The 20,460-nt window shown below is 43.8% G+C and overlaps 1 protein-coding gene across 3 annotated transcripts; it reads right to left on the bottom strand.

Moving 5' to 3' along the window:
* Positions 1-852: 852 nt before the first annotated feature.
* LOC117717245 (olfactory receptor 13A1-like) lies at positions 853-8,151 on the bottom strand. Of its 3 annotated transcripts, none has more exons than XM_076912827.1 (2): positions 8,035-8,151; positions 853-6,488 (listed from the first exon to the last, which is right to left on the bottom strand). In XM_076912827.1, exon 2 carries the CDS (start codon positions 6,155-6,157, stop codon positions 5,228-5,230), a length of 930 nt encoding a protein of 309 aa, XP_076768942.1. In that variant the 5' UTR covers positions 6,158-6,488; positions 8,035-8,151; the 3' UTR covers positions 853-5,227. The 3 variants fall into 3 exon arrangements, with proteins under 3 accessions (XP_076768942.1, XP_076768937.1, XP_076768944.1); XM_076912822.1 differs by having other exon boundaries at positions 853-6,313; positions 8,035-8,138; XM_076912829.1 differs by having other exon boundaries at positions 853-6,292; positions 8,035-8,111.
* Positions 8,152-20,460: the final 12,309 nt, after the last annotated feature.

The following is a 20,460-nucleotide window of genomic DNA, read 5'->3' as shown; positions in this document are numbered from 1 at the left end:
ATAATGTGTAAGGGTGTAGTGGAGAGATGGGAGAGAAAGAGAAACAGAATGGTTTGAGCACTATGAGGAGAGGCAGAACTGGAGATGAGAGGGTAGTGAGGAAAAGTCTGATGTGTGTCATCTGCTCTACCACCTGAGGCCATGGTGAAGTCCATGTCTGGGTCTGTGGCTATGTAGCAGCAGGGTGTCTCTACTAATATCAAGGACCCATATTACCACCAAAGGCCATGGCCCTGATCTGGGCTGCTGCCTAGGACCATATTCACGTCCAAGGGCTATGCAGAGCTGCCCGCATGCCCCACTGGCTGCAGCACTCCAGAGAGCAGTCCCTCTTTCCATTTCCCAACCTTGCCTGGGCAGCAGAGTAGAGCTGGTCCTGCTGGCAGGGGTACAAGTGAGCTTGCCCTGAGTACATAAGCATGGGAGAGGTGCCCATGCCTCTTGATGTCTGCTGTGTGGTGTTGTGGGATAGAGAAAGATGCCCTCCTAATCCCTGGCATCTTGCCACCTCTGACAGGCAGGACACCTGGCCCTGAGGTCATGAAAGCAGGAAAAATGGCCCCACCCCCTTCCTGAGTGAGCCAGGGAAGATAGTGCTGGAGAGCTGGTCTTGGTGGTATAGGTGTGGGAGAGCCCAACTCAGCTGCCACTCAGGCCCAGATCCAAGGCTTTGAGTTGTCCCACCCCACCATCAACCCCATCTATAAACTGCTGGAGCATGTAAATGGATTGTTCCAGCAGATCCATGACACAGGGCAACAGCAGGGTATCTGAGAGGCGTCCCAGTGAGGATCCAGTACTGACGGCATAACAGAAGCCAGAGGTCTTGACCAGAACAATGACTCATTGCAATGAAAATTTGCAAATAAATATATTTGAACAATAGTGTATACTGTGGGGACGGGGAGGAGGGGGCTAGGATCAAGTATGGGAGGAGACAGGATGATATACAGAGGGTCAAGAATTTAAACAAAGGTGTGTAGCAATGGCGGATGGGGAACTGGGAGTAGCTACCAGCAAGTCCCATATGCCAAGAAAGCAAGAGTCTTCCAGGACCCAATGGGGATGAGATTAGCTGAAATGACCAACAAAGGGGAGGGAGAACCTGTAGAGACAATATCCAGAGGTTAGGCAAGGCCCCTGGCTGGGGAATGGGGCCATGTACTCATCTCCAAATTTTTAACCCAGAATTTCTCCTGTCTAAAGGAAATATGGGGACAAAGTGTAGAGCAGAGACTGAAGGAAAAGCCATCCAGAGACTGCCTCACCTAGGATCCATCCCATATACAGACACCAAACCCAGACACTAGTGCAGATGCCAAGAAGTGTTTGCTGACAAGAGCCTGATACAGCTGTCTCCTGAGAGGCTCTGCCAGAGTCTGACAAACACAGAGGCAAATGCTTGCAGTCAAGCATCTGACTGAGCACAGGGACCCCAATGGAGAAGTTAGAGAAAGGACTGAAGGAGCTGAAGGGGTCTGCAACCCCATAGGAAGAACAAGCAGGGAGAGATGTTGCAAGGACAGAGGGCAGATACAGAGGGATGAGGAGATGAGTCAGACTGGGGTGCACGATGTGAACTCAAAAGAATACAAGCTTTCAAGAAAAGATAATTATATTGCATGTCATATACAGAAAAAGAAAGACATGCTTCTTATTATGAAAAAGAGCAACAACTTTTGAGTCCTGAAAAAACAGTCACTAAGATGTCTATACACATTGAAGTTAGCTTTTATAAATGAAATAACTACATTAAATACAGTCAGAGTATCTAAATCAACTATTGCATGTTTTTCAAGTTGTAGAATAAAGCATAACCATATTATATGATGTCTATAAAATATATACTTAAAATATAGAAATAAATTAGTCTGGAAGTAAAATAATGAAAAATACATCACACTACCAGTTAAATGAAGGTTGGAGCAACTAACTGCATTAATAACAGTGTTAATCTCAGAGCAGAAGTTAGTAGCGTGAATAAAGGAACTTATTTCTTGATGAAAAGTATTAACATGGAGTTAGAAACAATCATTGTGACAGAAGAACCCAAAAACACTTCTGCACCTAGCAACAGAACCATTAGACACTGGAAGAGAAACTGATATAAGTTCAAGGCAAATTAAACTGGTTTATTACAGTGGAGTATCTCAGTCATCTCAGTAATGAACAGAACAAGAAGACAGACATCAGCAAGAACTATCAGTACATGAGTGCCACACACAATGACAGGATACAGGAACTTTATGAGGTTTCTCTGAACTTTTACCCCATACTCAGCCATAAAACAAGTCTCAACACAATTAAAAGGGTATACTGATAAAATAGATAGATAGATAGATAGATAGATAGATAGATAGATAGATAGATAGGGTTGCAGGTTTAATGCCAACTGTACTTACCAGCACTTAACTGAGCCAGGATCTCCTGATATGGTCAGAGAGAGATAAAAACCAGACCAAGATGGAGGAGTCTCAGCAAAACTGATGATGAGACAAGTTTACTACAAACAATCAGATTTTGTATACCCTTATCTGAAACAGAATATAGTGGCAGTTTCCAAGAAGAATACAACTGTAGTTGCCAGGATATAGTGATTGCAAGCTTTACAGGGTATATGACATTGTTGTCTCAGACAAATTGTCCCGTCCAGCTTCACTGACTTCTAGGGAACACAGAGCCTGAATGTTTCACACCTGGGGAAGTGCCTCAGTTTATCAGGAACTGAAAGGCACAGGGTTCTCAAGGAGCAACTGACTGGAAGGAAGCTAGACCAAGTCAAATCCATGACTCCTTGCAAGTAACAGTGCTGACTGGGAAATGCCTAAATATTTAGAATTTAAGTAACGCCTCCCTAAGTTACACATCAAATAAATCAACAGGGGTGTTAATGAGCATGGGGGCAGAACAGATGTGTGAAGCAGTAGTTGGGGTAGTTTGTAGGAAGGACTGATCCTCTGCAGTAAAGAAAAATAGTGCAGGCCATCCTCAATGCCAGTGTCAGTCCTAGAGCAGCAGAGAGCCTCTCAGGAGCTGAGCAGAAGTTAGGATTGAGTCGCCTTCAATTCTGAGCCTCTTTCTATCAGTGAATGCAGGTGCTGGTAAAAGCAGTAGAATCCCATTCATTGTTGTTGAGAGTGTGATGAGTACAACCCCGATGAAGACTTTGTTACAAGACTCAGCAAGCCACACACTGACACCTTGCAAAACCATTCACAGTCACTCATGCTGTTGTGCATGGATGTAGACTAGGGAGAAAGAAAAGCATGGAGAGGATTTGTATGATTATCTATGGAAGCTGGATAATAAGATGTGTTATAGCCTTAGAACCTAGTGCTCACCAAAATAGAAAAGAACACAGTACCTGTTAAACATGCATGAGAACAAGAATGAATCTTTAAAATACTGTTGTGAGAGGGAAAGATGGCTCAGCAGTTAAGAACACTTATTGCTCACGAAGATGAACTGGGTTCTAGTCCCACACCCACATGTTGGATTAGAGCCATCTGTCACTTCATTCCAGGGGATCCAACACCCTCTCCTGACCTCCAAGGGCACCAGGCATGCTTGTAGTATACATACATACATTCAGTCAAAAACATTCATACGTATAAATAAAATTTAAAAATAAAAAACACTATGCTATGAAAGAGCACACATGTCAAAGAATGTGTGTTGCATGATGCCATTTGTACAAAGTTCTACAACACACAAAACTGACCTGCAGCTGAAATATCATGACAACAATGACTACCACAAAGGGCACTGATGACCTCAGGTCTGACAGGTTGACCAGCCCTGGGTAAAATGTCCTACATTGAAGGCTACCATTGCCACTCTTGCATTACATAGCTGTGTATATTTGCCAAAACTCAGTAAAAGATACTCTGATTCACCCATTTCACTGTCTGAAAATTTTTAATTTAAGAGCCCCAAGCCAGGAAAACCTATAAACAAATTATTGTCTCTAATATGCATCTAAAAATATGTAAGGAAGAGTGAATTGATATTTGCAACGTGCTTTGAAATGAGTAAAAAAGAAGAGCACTTGGATAAATAAATTAGGAAGTGGATATAGAGCAAGAACTCAACAGCAGAGCCATGGGGACAACATCACAGCTGTCCGGCTAAATCCTGTCCAATTCACTGTGCTTGAGCTCTTTCAGTAAGGCACTGAGAACATTAAAACCCTGGATACAGGCTAGAAAACACATTTCAAGACTAAATGTGTAGGACCAATGAGATGTCTCAGCCAGTAGAGGTGCTTACTGCTAAGCCTGATAACCTGCGTATAATTCTAAGAGCCTACTTGATAGAAAAAAGAAGAGTTGGATCCTGTAGCCTGCTCTCTGATGAACATGAACAGCATGACATTGACAGGTGCTGTTATGCATGTGTGCTTGTAGGCTGAGTGGAGGGTATTGGTCCATTCATGGAGGCTTTCCAGGATCATGAGAATGCCCTTACAGTGAGAAAGCAATCATGACATGCCCTGCAGTTGGTCAATAAACAAGTGTTTTGGAAGAAGCAGTTAGCAAGGAAATCAAGGTCTTAAAAACCATCTATACCAATGGATTCAGAGGCAGCTGTACACTTGGGTACTGCTAGCAACAGCATCAGACAACACAGGGTTGATCATAGCTTTGAGGAAACTGTGTGGAGGAGAGAAGAGAGTCTAGGAGGATGCTGTGGACAGTAGCATTCAGAGGCCAGAGGGAGACTGAATACCTACTCAGTCTGCAAAAGCTTCTGTCCAAACCATGAAACAGTTGGCATCCTCTACTATGATGGCAAAGCATCCCAGCTAAAGAGGAACTGATGAGTCAACCCACACCTTCCTGGGTGTTGCTGGTATGAGAAGCAGATTGCTTGTTCTCTCTCCTCTCAGAGGGGTAAGGACCATGGTACCTCCAGACACAGTTCTCAAGTTCAAACTAAGAGGAGTTAGTCCAATATCGGGGGTCTGGGTGATTTTCTCCAATGCATGATACCAAAAGGCTCTACATAAGAGATATCTACCCAGGATATAAACACACGGCCTGCCTCAAACCTGGATGTCCACACTTCCAAAAGGAAATTACCAGTGGATCGCCCAAGGGAGCACAGTACATGTACATCTGCCACATAAATTGCCTTTCTGTTCTCTGACATGACATCAGATTTTTAGTCATGGACCCCAAATAGTTCATCAACAGCTCGATCAAGTCACATGGGTGCCTCTGCCTCCTCAATGGAGACAGGGAAATAACTTTCTGAGGGCTACTTTGACATCCTTGTTCCTCAGAGAATAAATGATGGGGTTCAGCGTAGGGCTGACTGCTGTGTACAGTAAGGCAACAACCTTGCCATTCTCCAAGGAGGATCCAGAGCCGGGCTGCAAATAGGTGTAGATGACAGTGGAGTAGTACAGGATGACCACCACTAGGTGGGCAGAGCAGGTGGAGAAGGCACGCTTCTTGCCCTCTGTGGAGCGGATGCGCAGAATGCTGGAGATGATAAAGCTGTAGGATATCATAGTCAACAGAAAGTTGACCACACCAAAATACACATCTGCAATGACAATCATGATGTTGTTGAGGGTGGTTGGGCTGCAAGACAGAAGCAGCAGTGTTGGGACTTCACATAAAAAGTGACGAATTTGATTGGGGCCACAAAAATTGAGTCGTGCCATCAGGCCAGTGTGCACAGATGTGCTGGCTGCACTGATCACCCACACACTGCCTGCGAGCAGGACACAGACGGGCCAGCTCATCAGCATGCTGTAGTGCAGCGGGCGGCAGATGGCCACATAGCGGTCATAGGCCATGGCAGTGAGCAGCAGCAGCTCAGCCCCTAGAAACCAGGTCAGGAAGAAGAGTTGGGTCATGCATCCCTTGTAAGAGATGTGGGTGCTCTTACCCACCAGACCCTCCAGCAGCTTGGGAAGAACAGTGGATGTGCAGACGATATCCAACAGGGCCAGGTTTGCAAGGAAGAAATACATGGGGGTGTGAAGACTTGGGTTGAGGCTGATGGCTATGATGATGAGGGTGTTTCCTGAAAGAGCCAGGATGTAAAGAAGCAAGAAAAAGGCCAAGAAGAGAGCCTGAAGCCCAGGATCCCCAGAGAGTCCCTGCAGGACAAACTCTACCACAGTTGTGTAGTTGTTTATTGCCATTTGACAGTGAGTCCTGGGAGTTACTGGGCGTTACACAGCAATGGATGGTCAAGGAGACACGGGGTGTGGGGCAGCCATCATTTCACACAGGATCCAGCCAGCTGTGAGTAGGAGTGCTTCTCATGGGCGCTGTTGCTGTACAAGTGATGGCATCATCTATCAACACAGTGTGACAGTGTATGAACTCTCCACTCTGTACACAGTAGACCCAGAACAGAAGGAACCCCTGCCTGTGATGGGCAGTATCCTTCTACAGCCTCTGTTTGCTTTGACATAGATCATATCCTATGATGCTCTGAGAACTGGAGCTCTTCTAAGCATGTATGCTGGCCTGTTAAGGTGTACCAAAGGGCAATCATTTCCTCAGAAAAGATTTTTTTTTGGACTTAAAGAAGACCAGCCTTAACAAGGATTCTTATCATGATTCTCAGAGGCTGGCAGAAAAACAGTTCTGGGAAGCATGCTTGGGGGAGGGAGGGAGGGAGTGGGCGTCTGGATAGGTTTAGAACACAAAGCTGTTACAGAATGGCATGCAGGTGGTACATATAACCCTAGCTCTTGGGAAATGATTACATCCCTTTTGTAAACACCACAACTGTCTATGTCTACATGGCCACTCTAAGTCACTCCCTTGAGGATGATAAACCCAGTGAGGACAACATGTATCATTCACTTATCTGGAAAGGCTTGTGCCTGCCAGAGAAGGTGCCTGGGTATGCCAGTACCAAAACACAGCTAGAAAGGCATGGACCTGACCTTAAGCCAGGCCCCAAATTTCCAGGCTATCACTCCTACCCAGCTTCAAGTCTGTCTTCCCTTCACCTCATACACATATCTGTCTCTAGTCATCCAGGACGCTCCTGAATATGTGCCTCTCAGGCACAGAAGGATGTGGACTGATCAGCATGCAGACAGAGCTCGGCCCCTTTCTATCTGATGGGGATGAGCAGGCCCAGACCCATCCTGGGGATGCCATGAGTGGGATGTTGGCTACATGAAAACAAAGAACTCACATGGTGTGTGCTGAACAAGGAAGACATTCTTTCCCTGTGAGTGCACAGATCAAAGCCTTTCTCCTACAGGGTGAGCTTGAGAGCAGAGCCTGAGCTTTTGATAACCCATCTCCTTCTGCTGAAGAGCTAAGCTACCCATAGACGCTTCAGAACCCATATTGTCCTTCAAAAAGCAAAGGGTAATCTGTCACCATTCCATGCAGATACCCAGGGGCCTTATACAGAAGGCAGGGCTTCTCAACTAAACCCCCAAATCCTCTCTGTCTACATCTCAGCCTCAGTACCTGTCTGCTTATAACTATTCAGGCCACAGGTGGCTCTGAGCCCTGAACTCTGTACCAGATCCACAGGAAACCACCATGTCTCTCTAAAGACCCAGATCTGCCTCAGAGCCAAGCCACAGAGTAAGATTTCTGTTCACTGATCAACAGCCCAGATAGGTCATAAAACAGCCGTACAGGGCCATGCATTTAAAGTTTCAAACTGTAACTATGAATCAAAGTGATTCTGGTAACAGGGTTTTTTTTTTTCATTTTTATATATTAAAATAGATCAAAACAAAACCAAATCTCTTTTGAGAATCATCCCTCCCTTGCAGAAGACACAGAAAGGAAGGAATGAAAGAAAGAAAGAAAGAAAGAAAGAAAGAAAGAAAGAAAGAAAGAAAGGAAGAGAGGAGGAAAGGAAGGGAGAAAGGGAGGAATGAAGGAAGGGAGGAAGGGAGGGAGGGAGGGAGGGAGGGAGGAAGGAAGGAAGGAAGGAAGGAAGAAAGGGAGGGAGGGAGGGAGGGAGGAAGGAAGGAAAGAGTAGGAGAGAAGATGGGTACCCAAAGGGAAGATGTGAATAGAGGAAGGAGCAACTCACATGGAAGGAGAAGCTGTCTGTGGCTACCCATCTAAACCCACGATGTCTACATGTCATGGAGAACATACAGTGTGGCCACAAAGTTAGAGCCCTGTGACTCCTTTGTTTTCTATTGACCTTAAAGTGGGATCTGCCCCAAGGGGTGGACACTGAGATTGCTAGGGAGTGGCCCTCAGAGAGCAATTACCCACAGTGAGGTAAACAGGAGTCCCTACAGGCCATAGTCCCCAAGCTGAGACACCAGGACTCTAAGGCATAGAGAAAGCAGATGCCTGAGGTCATGTGCACAGCCCTAGGACACTGACCCCAAGGTGATTTCGACTCTCGGGATGCCCTCAAGACAGCTTGACTGAGAGTTATGTACCCTTGATCCATGTAGGAAGATGTATTTCCTGTTAACAAACTGTTCCTCAGCATAGCCTATAGGTTTCCCTCACCTCATTTTATCATTACATCATTAGATCATTACATCATCTTGCTGTGACATAGTCCTATTAATAAACCAACACTGAATGACCAGTTAGTTCATCATGGTGTGAGGTCAGAGAGAGTGGGCCACTCTCATGCATTGCCTGGGGAGTGCATAGTCACTGTGGTAAATCACGGTTGAGGTTGACCCTGAATGGATGCAACTTTTCACTGCAGTGTCCAAGTCTTCCCATGAGGAGAGATTGTGTGAAGACTGTAGAAGTGAAGGTCAGCAACAGTGTACAGGACTTGAACTCCACTATGTTCTGTGGCATGAGACCTTAGCAGCAGATTGACTTCCCTTCATAGCCAGAAGATGCACCACAGAAGTGAACTATCCTTTGCAGTCACAAAAGAGTGTAGAAAGTAACCCATTCAGAATCAGTCATTACAAAGACCAAAGGAGCTAAAATAATCCAAACTCCACAAACCAAATGACCACAGGCCACCTTAAGTTCCAGATTTTTCAAAGTCCTCAATATACACACTCTCAATCTCTCCCAAACCGTCACCCATTTAACAGAACAACAAACTCAACACTTGTAGCACAACTCAAGATGTGAGCAATTAAGATGATATAAGAGCTTCAATTTGATCTTTCTAGCCAATTTTCCATAAAGAGATGAAATTGAGTTATAAAACTAATAAGTAATCAAAGGCTGTAAACCTGGTTTAGGGATAATGCATGATCCAAAATAATTAACCATGTTTGTAGTGTGTAAGCCCCAAAACTGGGGCTAATTAGTTTGTGGAAAACTGGTCATCTGCCCCTCACTGACAGGAGCAGCAGTCATCCACAGAGCACGGTACCCAGACAGCCCAGCAGTGAGAGGTGGTAGTGTGGCCATGGACCTAACTGCCAGTGGGGCTGGTGAGGACACTGTCTTCTGCCTGTGAAAAGGCATGTGGAGGTTTGGCTGCTGTGATGGTCACATGCAGTGAAGGTCGTTAACAGCAACAGCTAATCAGCAGGGAGGGGCTGTATAGTCAAGAACTTGAATAAGGTGCACAGACCTTATTCAAGACCTTATTCAAGACAGACCTTATTCATAGACATGCGTTGGCCTGTCCTATGTCACCTTGAAGCAAGAGCACCACCACCACCATCACTTCATCTCAGGTATGACATCACAGAATACTTTGACTCCTCGAGAAGGCACAGTGAGCTACATTTTTCATTTTTATTTATGAAGCAACTGTGGGACTATCTCCTCGCCAACCCCAAATAGGAAAGTGGTCCCAGAAGAGGAAATCTAGGGGTCACTGGTCATGAAGGCTCTATGAAAGCAAGTCTGATGACATTCAATGGACTCCTGCAGAAGACACAGCAGCCTGTCCTTATCCGTAACACACAGTAAAAGGACTGACATTGCACACACTGATGGAGGAGTTCCTGCTCTCCATCCCTCTGCGTCAGGGGAGTATACACATCTGTCATGGAGTTAAGTAGGCCTGTCTGGGCTACATCTGACTGCCTTCTTATGAGAATTAAACTAGAACTGATCTGAGGATGACCTTGGGCCGTCCTTGTTCAGTGGGATGGGATGCTCAGGTTTGGATCATCCCGTTGCTGTGACGTACAGGAGCTCCACTTGTTGATGTCCTGGAGCTGCCGAGGGCTGGTACACACGGGGCTGTTCAATGCCAGGTTTCAGTCTCTGGGGGCCAATTTGTTCTCTTTGTAGAGGTGCTGTCTCTTCCAGCAGTTTGGACATAAAGAACTCTTGGGACCACATTTAGTTATAATCTCTGAAGGCTAATACATCAATAGTCAATAGTTTGAAACACCTATAAAGATACAAAGTTACATAGACTAGGCTCACTCCTTGAGCTCCAGAGGAGTAGGCATCAGATTTGGATCATAGTAACTCTTGAAAAGTAGAAAGGCAACCCCACACACATGCATGGCTGTCTCCAGAGCCAATCCTATCTTACAATTTACTGGAGCGTCCAAAGCTTGGCATCCAGTGCAGGAAAACGCATTGTGTGCCACTCCAATAGCTTGCCAACCTGAATCAAAGGGTTGGTTGGTTGTCCCACATGGACAAAATCCTAGCCTCCCTTCCATAAGATCCCTCTCCAGTAAAACCTTGTTTCTTCCTCTGGGTCTAGCCAGGCTCCACTCAGCCCCAGATACTCTCTGTGATTCTAGTTGTAGACTTGTTTTTGTGTTTGTCTTGCTTTTATTGAGACAGAGCCTTACTGTATAGTTCAGGTTGGTCTTTAACCCCAGATCCCCTTATTATAGCCTCTATAGTCCTGGGATTATTGGTGTGCCCCCATGGGACCTGATTTATCCATAAGTTTGTATTTGCTGGAAGCTAGGGAAAACATCAACAAAGACATCACAAGAGTAAGTGTGTTACAAAATTACTAGCTTCCATGCAATGTGTGTTTGGCTCACACAATCATTTAATATAAATGCCTAATTCCTTTATGGCTTCTCACCTGTGAACTGTGCTAGTTTTAGTATCTTTTCTTCACTGGCCTGAGTTTCCAGCAAGAGCATCTAGTTTACATCACCAATGCCAGAGAGATAATCTGACTATTTCCTTGTGAGACCCATAAATCAGGACAGCTCAACTGTTTCGGGAAAATGGCTGAGACCTCAGTATACCTTCATGAAGGTATGCATGTGAGTTTAGAGACTTTTTTAATCCTCAAGGAAAAGAACCATCTTGAATCCTACCCCCCCCAGGAGGAATTCCTATATAGGTTTATCATTGAATCAGAGCTGAGGTTGCAATACTCCATGTCTGTATCTCAGCTGTTGTGATGCTTGGTCTCTGGCACTTGAAACAAATATATATGTATGTGTCTGTGTGTATGTACATATGTATAAGTACATATATACAAATATACAAATGTACATATGTATATGCATACATATATTCATATATACATATATACATACATATATTCATATATACATATGTTCATATATACATATATATACACATACATGTATACATATATATGAATATATATGTATATATGTACATCATATATACATGCAAAATATTTACCCATATACATATTTACATAAATACATATGTACATAAATACATATATGCATACATATATACATAAATGCATACATATACATATATATTGAATGAAAAATACAAACAAGGGGTTTACTAATTGCAGGGAGAGTGACTGTGGGCTTGCTAAATTTACATTATGGTAATAAAGTATTAAGGACATGTGCATACTTCATCATCTATTTATTAGTACTGAGGGAAACTACTTGTCTTGGTTTCCAAAAGGAACTCAGGACCCAGTGATAGGATAGGGTGCTCTGTGAGCAAGACCTGGAACTTAGGATATCTAATGCTGGTGGCAAGACTTGCAACCAAGTCAACAAGACGTGTGTCTATAATTTTACTTTAAAATATTTAGTGTTACAAAATAAAACAGTAGCATTTTGTCAAAAATAAATAAAACTAATCATCTCTCCTTCATCTGCATCACTGAGGCCAACTGTTTCTGGTAGAGCTTTCTGGGAAACAAAAACCCAAATGTCACTTCAAGGAAACCACTAAAGCCTAGGAGTGTCAACTGCAACCTTGAAACCTAGAGAAAGAAGGTCTTTCCTGGCCTGGGGATCAGGCAGGGGCAGATGATGTGTTGATTTGAACAACAAATGACTCCCATAAGCTCAGGTATTTGAACAGCTGGCTGCCAGATGACACCACTGTTTGGGGAGGTTTAGGATGTGTGGGTCTACATCACTGAAGGTGAGCTCTAGTGTTTTATAGCCTTGCCATGCCTCCAGTTTCCTTTCTTTGCATTGTGTTCATGGTTGATGATGTAATCTCTCAGCTGCCTGCTCCATCCTCCATGCCTGCTCCTTGCTGTTCTGCATCAAGAATACATTGACTCTTATTTTTCCGGAACTGTCAACCCAAAGAGACCCTGCTGTGAACTCCCTTTGTCATGGTGTCTAATCATGACAGGCGGGCAAACGCTCACCATTGGAGAATGGAGCAGCATGTACTATTTGGTAAAAATCCAGACCTCAACAATGTTTCCCTTGCCTGCATAGAACGCAGCAATGCTCCCCACTGGCTCAGTCTTACCCATGAACCCTGTTCACTGTGCCTGTTCCCATCTGTCTATCTGCAAACATTTTCCTTCACAATGTAGGACATGCTTCCTGTCAGTCCAGGAGCATCACTGCCAATAACGAGAGTCACCACTGTCTATGTAAACACAAGTCATTCTTACTTGGAGCCATAGTGGGCTGATGTCATGGTTGCAGTTTCCTTCTCAAGGTGTGGGTTGGGGGCAATGTCTGGGATTTAAAGTGAATAAATAAATTAATGGGCAAAATCGAAATATCTTCAGTAAATTCCCAAAACTAATCAGATTCACAAGGCCCCTCCTGTCCATTAATAGGTAATAAATTCTGCTGAGAGTCACCATCACACAAGCAAAGCTGTAAAGAAGACTCTGAGACCAGACCAGCTGGCTGGAAGAAGATGCAACCAGCTTAGGTACCTGGAATAGGTTTAGACCTACTGACTTATTGGAAAGAACACTTTCCAACCTCCTGAGATGCTTGGAGTGTTCTCCAGGTTCCAAAATTTTGTGAGCTGTCAACCAACCTGTGGTGACCTTTGGTGATGCAGCCTTTTTCAAAATTTCAGCTCCTGTAAGTAACCACTCCTCCACATTCCTGTAAGTAACCCCTCCTCCATACCAGTGTAAGTACCCCAGACCCTAAATGCTGAGAAAGCAGCCTCCTGTTGATAGGAGATGGAGCTGTGGTCACTAAGGTTGAGGCCATCCCGACTGTGTACTGAGCTCTTGTCACTTCCCACTCTAGACTCTACCAGTTAGTGTGTGGTGAAGGAGTCCCTGAGTATGAGTTATGAATCAGAAGCTAAGGCCAGGCTGATGGTGATGGGACAGGACCTTCCAATGAGGAGTGCCACATGAAGGGCACACAGTATGATCAGACTGCTCTCATCCAGCTTTCAAGGCAGCATGAAAAGACATTTCAGGTTTCTGAATTTTACATATTTCCAGAGAAGAATGTTCTAAAACAGAAAATAGTCCAGGACGAACATTTACTGGCACTCAAAACACACTATGTACCACCTCCATTACTCCATCCCACAGTGCTCCAGAGGGGTTTTCAGGAAGAGGGGTGTAGGTGATTATGCTGTGCTGTCTGTTCCCAGTCCCATCCAGCAAACCAAGCTCCATGTAATAATGGCATAGCCTGGGCTGGCTTCCCTGGGATCCTTCTCCTGAGGTCAATCTTCAATCCTTTGTTTCCAACGATCCTCTTGTGGCTAACTTTTCCTGGTGAGCACCAGACTGTGAGTTCATTTCCTATTGGTTGTGGGACCCATTCATGTGTTTGTTTCCTTGGTGAAACTCCCTTGGAGAAAACTAATCTTTCATTTGAGATTGTCTATCAATTGCACATAGCTTCTGTGTTAGGGATGGGGGCTTGTGTCCACTTCTCCTTTCAGCTCTAGGACTCCATCTGGTACAGTCACATGTAGGCCCTGTGTGTGCTGCCTCAGTCTCTGTGAGTTTGTATGTGTGCCAGCCCTGTTGTCTTGGTGGCCTCCATCCCCTCTGGCTCTTACAATCTTACCACCTCCTCCCACACAGAGTTCCCTGAGCTCTGAGGAGAGAGACTTGATGGAGACATTCTTTTTAGAGCTGGGTGTTCCAAGATCTCTTTCTCTGTATATTGTCTGGCTGTGGGTCCCATTTGCTAAAGGAGAAAGCTTCTCTGATGATGGCTGAGCAAGGCACTGATCTATGAGTATAGTAGACCATTGTTAGGAGTCATTTATAACTAAGTTCCTTTAGTAAAACAGTGTATTTTATTTTTCCCCTCGGTCCCTGCCTATCAAGTGTCAGGTTCTTAGCCAGCCAAGCAGCATTGAGTAAAGGTTTCATCTCATGGAGTAGGCCTTAAGCCTGGTATTGGCTGGTTACTCCCACAAGCCGAGGGCCACTATTGCTTTTGCAGGCAGGTTATTCTTTTAGATCAAAGAGTTTGAACCTGGACTGGTGCTTACTTTTCTCCTTTGGCAGTGTGCAATGTATCTTCTAATACCATGATTTAAGGCTTTAAGTAGGCCACATATCAGTGGCCCTATTTGAGAAGGATAAGAAGGTGTGGCCTTGTTGAAGGAAGTGTGTCACGGTAGTGGGCTTAGAGGTTTCAAAAAGTCCATACCTGGTTCCCTGGTTCTCTCTCTCTCTCTCTCTCTCTCTCTCTCTCTCTCTCTCTCTCTGTATCAGGATGTAGCTCTCAGTTGCCACTGCAATGCCATGTGTGCTGCCATGCTCCCACCGTGCTCTCTGTCATGATGATAATGGACTAAGCCTCTGAAACTGTCAGTAAGTCCATAATTAAATGTTTTCCTTTATACGAGTTGCCTTGGTCATGGTGTTTATTCACAGCAATAGACACCCTGACTTAGTCACCTGGAACTGGAAACATAACCAGGTTCTTGGGACTAGTGAGATTATAAGTCTGAGAAAAGACTGTACTAGTGCCACCTTGCTAGACAAGCTGACTCTCTACTACATTCAAATTCTTACCCTTATACCAACAGATCAATGTAGCTATGACCCCTCACCAAAGAAACTTCTCGTTTCACAGCAAATGGAGATCATCACAGAAAACCACAACTGGACACAATGCAGATGTCAATGGACTGAACTTCTGGATAAATATAAGCCTGAATGGTCCTGTCCTCATCACAGAAACTAAAGCTTTGTCTGAGTTTTGACTTCAGAAAGAGCAGCATCCCCACACTGTTATACGAGTGGTCACTGCAAACTTTAAAAATCTCTTATGTGATTTTTTATTGAAAAAAATCTTTTTTATACAATATAAAATTTTAACTAATAAATTTATTTATTTTAAACTCCAAATTTTCTTCCCTTTCCTGTCTACCCTCTTACTATTCCACATCCCGTACCTCTTCCCTGCCCCTGGACCACCAACCAGGCAGCATGGACCAGCTGATATGAGGCCCCCAACACATATACTGCAGAGGACTGCTGGGTCTGGGTTTAGTCAGAGAAGATGCACAATATACATTTTTATACAATATATCTTGATCACATTTTCTCCTTTCCCAACTGACCCAAATCTGTGCCCCTTTTCTTTCTCTCTTTAAAAAGCAAATATGTAAAAGCAAAAACAAAAACAAGAAACATACCCCCCCCCCCACACACACACACAAAATCCCACAAAATACTACAGAATCAACTAACCTGGGCCCATAGGAGCTTACAGAGACTGAAACACCAACCAGAGTTCATGTATGGGATGGACGTAGGCCGTCTACACATATGTAACACATCTGTAGTATGGTCTTCATGTGGGACCCCTAATAGCAGGAGCTGACTGATTCTCTTGCCTGCTTTAGATCCCTTTCCCCTAAGTGGGCTGCCTTGTCTAGCCTCAGTGGAAGATATGCCTAGTCCTTCTGCAACTTGATAGGCCAAAGAGGGTTGCTATCCATGGGAGGCCTCCACTTCTCTGAGGAGAAAGGGCAGAGAGGAAAAAGGGAAAGCTGTGGTTGGAATGTAAAGTCAATTAATTAGTTAATTAATCAATTAGTGAAAAAACTACAAAAAAATGGCACCTAGAATATACAAGCAAAAGAACACTAAGACAAAGCAACATGAGAAAAAAGGGCTATAAAACTACCACTGAGTTCCATTTGTGTTGGTTAACGATCCTGGGCATGGGGCTTACCAGGAGTGTGGTTAATACACCCGGTGATACTCCATAGGAGAAAACCCCCAGCAAGTAGGAATTGCATGTAGCTTCTTGCTTAGGACTGGGAGCCCTTGTCCACTTGCCCATTGCAGAGTGGGACTCCATTTGGCTTGACCAGGACCTGAGTGTGCTGTCACAGTTTGAGTTCATCTGTGCTTCAGCCTTGCTCTGTCTGCGAAGCAATGTCTCCTTGGAGTCATCCACCACCTCTGACTCTTACAAACTGTGACAAGAGGTATAAGTTGACTATGGTGACTCCATTTTTGGTACCTTAGGTGAATTTTATCTTGCCAAGAAAAGTGCCAGTAAGGTGGGGGGGGGACTGAAAGACAGTTCCAGGAAGAAAGACAACTCAAGGATGTGGTCTTTTAGCAAAGATTGGCCTGACCTACTTTTGCCAATTGCATATTGCTTTTGTAACTATCAGCTTAGTTTGCAGTGCTGGGAAAGGAACCTTGGAGCTCTCCAGCTAGAACATGGTTTACTTGATTAAATATTGACCCTGAGAAAAGCTCTGGTCTATGCTTGGGCCCCAAATACCCACGTGTTGCCACCAGCTATCTGACTTTCAATTGGCTCTTAGGCTGTGTCTGAGTGTTCTCTGTTGCAACCCTCAAGTCAAAACTGTCCATTTCCTCTTCAGCATAACTCCCTGGGCCCTGAGTGTTCAAAGGTCTCCCATTTTCTGCACAATCCAGTGGTGGGTCTCTGTGTTAGTTCCCATCTGCTGCGAGAGGATGCCTCTCTGATGGTGGCTGTGTAATATGCTGACCTATGGGTAGAGCAGAATGCCCTCAGGAGTCATTTATTGTGAAGTTCCTTAAGCAGAACAATAGTATTTGGTTTTCCCTAGTCTCCTGGCCTATCTAGGCTCAGGTTCTTTCAATTTCTTTAAGAACTGCATTGATGGAGAATGCAGTCAACTTATAGATCATTTTTGGTAAGGTGGCCATTTTCATAACTGTAATCCTAATGATACATAAGCATAATCAATCTTCAATTTCTTTCTTCAGTTTCTTAAAGGTTTTTATTACACATGTCTTCCACTTACTTGTCTACAAAGAGATTTCCTTCCTTTTTCCTTTCTTTCTTTCTTTCTTTCTTTCTTTCTTTCTTTCTTTCTTTCTTCTCTTTTGAGGCAATTATGAAAGGTACTGTGTCATAGTTGCTGGTCTATTGCTGGGTAGACACACCATAACCAAGGCAACTCTTATAAAAGACAGCATTTAATTGAGCACTTGCTTATAGTTTCAGAGGTTTAGTCCATTTTATCATGATGGGGAGCATAGTAGCATGTGGGCAGATGCTGAAGCAGTAGCTGAGAGCTACATCCTGACATGTAAGCAGAAAGAAGGAGGCTTGACTTGGCATGGACTTTTGAAACCTCAAAGCCACCTCCAAGTGACACATTTCTTCCACCAAGTCCACACCTCCTAATCTTTCTAATCTCTTCAAATAATGCAACCCCAATAAATAAACATTCAAATACATTAGCCCACTGGGGCCATTCCTGTTCAAAACACCATGTTAATCCTCTAACGTCTTTCTTAGTGTGTTTGTGATTTGCATATAGGAGATTACTAATTTTAGTGTGTTAATTTTATATCCTGCTAGTTTGCTGAAAGTGTTTATTGGTTGTAAAGTTTGCTTGTAGAGTTTTAGCGTCTTTATGTATAGAACTATATTATTGGCAAATAAAGATGCTTTGACTTCTGCCTTTCGTATTTGTATCTCCCTTGATCTCCTTCAATTATCTGACTGCTGTAGCTAAGACTTCAAGTATGATATTGGAAAGAGCAGACATTCTGGTCTTATTCCTGGTTTTAGTGAAACTGCTTTGTGTTTCTCTCCATTTATACTAATGTTGGCTGTGTTCTTATTGTAAATCACCTTTATTATGGTAAAGTATGTCCCTTGAATTCCTAGTCTACCTAGGACTTTTATTATGAAAGGGTGTTGGATGATGTCACAAATCCTTTTATTCATCTAAATAAATGATCTATTGGTTCTTGTCTTTCAGTCTGTTTATGTGGTTGATTACATTTATTGATTTATGTATGGTGAACCATACGTGGGTCTCTTAGATCATTGGTACTCAACCTGTGTGTTGCTAAACACACAAGGTCACATATCAGATATGCTGCATATAAGATATTTCTGTTATGACTCATAATAGTAGCAGGGTTACACTTATTAAGTACCAATAAAATAATTTTATGGCAGGGGTCACCAAAACCTGGAGAACTGTTAAAGAGTTGCAACACTTTTTGGCTAATAACCACTTATCAGTGGGTGCATGCCATGTATGTCCTTTTGGGTCTGGGTTACCTCACTAGGGATGATATTTCCCAGTTCCATCCATTTGCTTGCAAAATTCATTAAGTCCATGTTTTTAATAGCTGAGTAGTATTCCATTATGTAAATGTACCACATTTTCTGTACCCATTCTTCTGTGTAGGGACATTTGGGTTGTTTCCAGCTTCTGGCTATTATAAATAAGGCTGCTTGCTATGAACATAGTGGAGCACATGCTCTTGTGGGGCATCTTTTGGGCATATGCCCAGGAGTATATAGCTGGGTCTTCAGGTAGAACTATTTCCAATTTTCTGAGGAACTGCCAGGTTGATTTTCAAAGTGGTTGTACCAGCTTGCAATCCCACCAGAAGTGGAGGAGTGTTTCTCCTTCTTCACATCCTCACCAGCATCTGCTGTTGCCTGAGTTTTTGATGTTAGCCGTTCTGATTGGTGTAAGGTGGAGTCTCAGGATCATTTTGATTTGCATTTCCATGATGACTAAGGATGTTGAACATTTCTTTAGGTGCTTCTTAGCCATTCAAAATTCCTTGGTGGAGAATTCTTTGTTTAACTCTGTACCTCATTTTGAATAGGGTTGTTTGGTTTTCTTGAGTCTAACTTCTTGAGTTCCTGGTATATTTTGGATATTAACTCTTTATTGAATGTAGGGTTAGTAAAGATCTTTACCCAATCTATAGGTTGACATTTTGTCCTATTGACAGTGTCCTTTGCCTGACAGAAGCTTTTCAGTTTCATGAGGTCCCATTTGTCAACTGTTGATCTCAAGGCCTGAGCCATTGGTGTTCTGTTCAGGAAAATTTTCCATGCCAATGTGTTCAAGGCTATTGCCTTCTTTCTCTTCTATTAGATCCAGTGTATCTGGTTTTATGTGTAGGACTTTGATCCACTTGGACTTGAGCTTTGTATAAGGAGATAAATATGTACTCACTGATAAGGGGATATTATCCAAAAGGCTCAGAATACCCACAATAAAACTCACAGACTATACAAAGCTTAACAAGAGGAAGGCCAAAGTGTGGAATCTTCAAACCTACTTAGAAGGGAGAACAAAATAATCACAGGACGCAGAGGGAGGGAGGAGTCTGGGTGGGAAAGGGGAAAGGAGGGCATGATCATATATTGCGGGGGAAGACAGAAAAGAATTCCTGAGGGCCAGGAAAATAAATAGAAATATTCAGCAGTGTGGAGTGGGGAATAGGGAAAACTACTAGAAAGTCCCAGACACCAGTGATGCAAGAGGCTCCCAGGACCTAATAGGGATGACAGTAGCCCAAATGCCCAACAACGGGGAGATAGAACCTGAAGAGACCACCTCCAGTAGGTAGACATGGCCCCCAGTTAAGGAATAGGGCCACCCACCTATCTCAAAATTTAGAACCCAGAATTATTTCTGTCTAAAGGAAATGCAGGGACAAAAATGGAGTAGACTGAAGAAAAGGCCATCCAGAGATTGCCCTACATTGGAATCCATCCCATTTGCAAACACTCAATTCTGACACTATTGCTGGGGCCAAGATACACTTGCAGACAGGAGCCTGACATGGCTGTCCTCTGAGAGGCTCTGCCAGCACCTGACTAAGACAGATGCAAATACTCACAGCCAACCATTGGTCTAAGCACAGGGACCCCAATGGAAGAGTTAGGGGAAGGACTGAAGGAGCTGAAGGGGATTGCAACCCCATAGGAAGAACAACAGTATGAACGAACCAGAACTCTCAGAACTCCCAGGGACTAAGCCACCAACCAACGAGCATACATGGGCATATGTAGAGCATACATATATAGCAGAGGACTGCCTTATCTGGCATCAGTGGGAGGAGATATGTTTGGTCCTGTGTAGGCTTGATGCCCAGAGAAGGCACACGCTAGAGGGG

The sequence above is a fragment of the Arvicanthis niloticus genome, chromosome 1, assembly GCF_011762505.2.
Source record: "Arvicanthis niloticus isolate mArvNil1 chromosome 1, mArvNil1.pat.X, whole genome shotgun sequence".
Taxonomy (NCBI): Eukaryota; Metazoa; Chordata; class Mammalia; order Rodentia; family Muridae; genus Arvicanthis; species Arvicanthis niloticus.
Note: the sequence above shows the minus strand (reverse complement) of the source record. Positions and strands in the feature narration are given on the sequence as shown.

Excerpts from the sequence above, each read along its gene's own strand:
- LOC117717245 (XM_076912827.1), bottom strand. The coding sequence starts at position 6,157 with ATGGCAATAAACAACTACACAACTGTGGTAGAGTTTGTCCTGCAGGGA.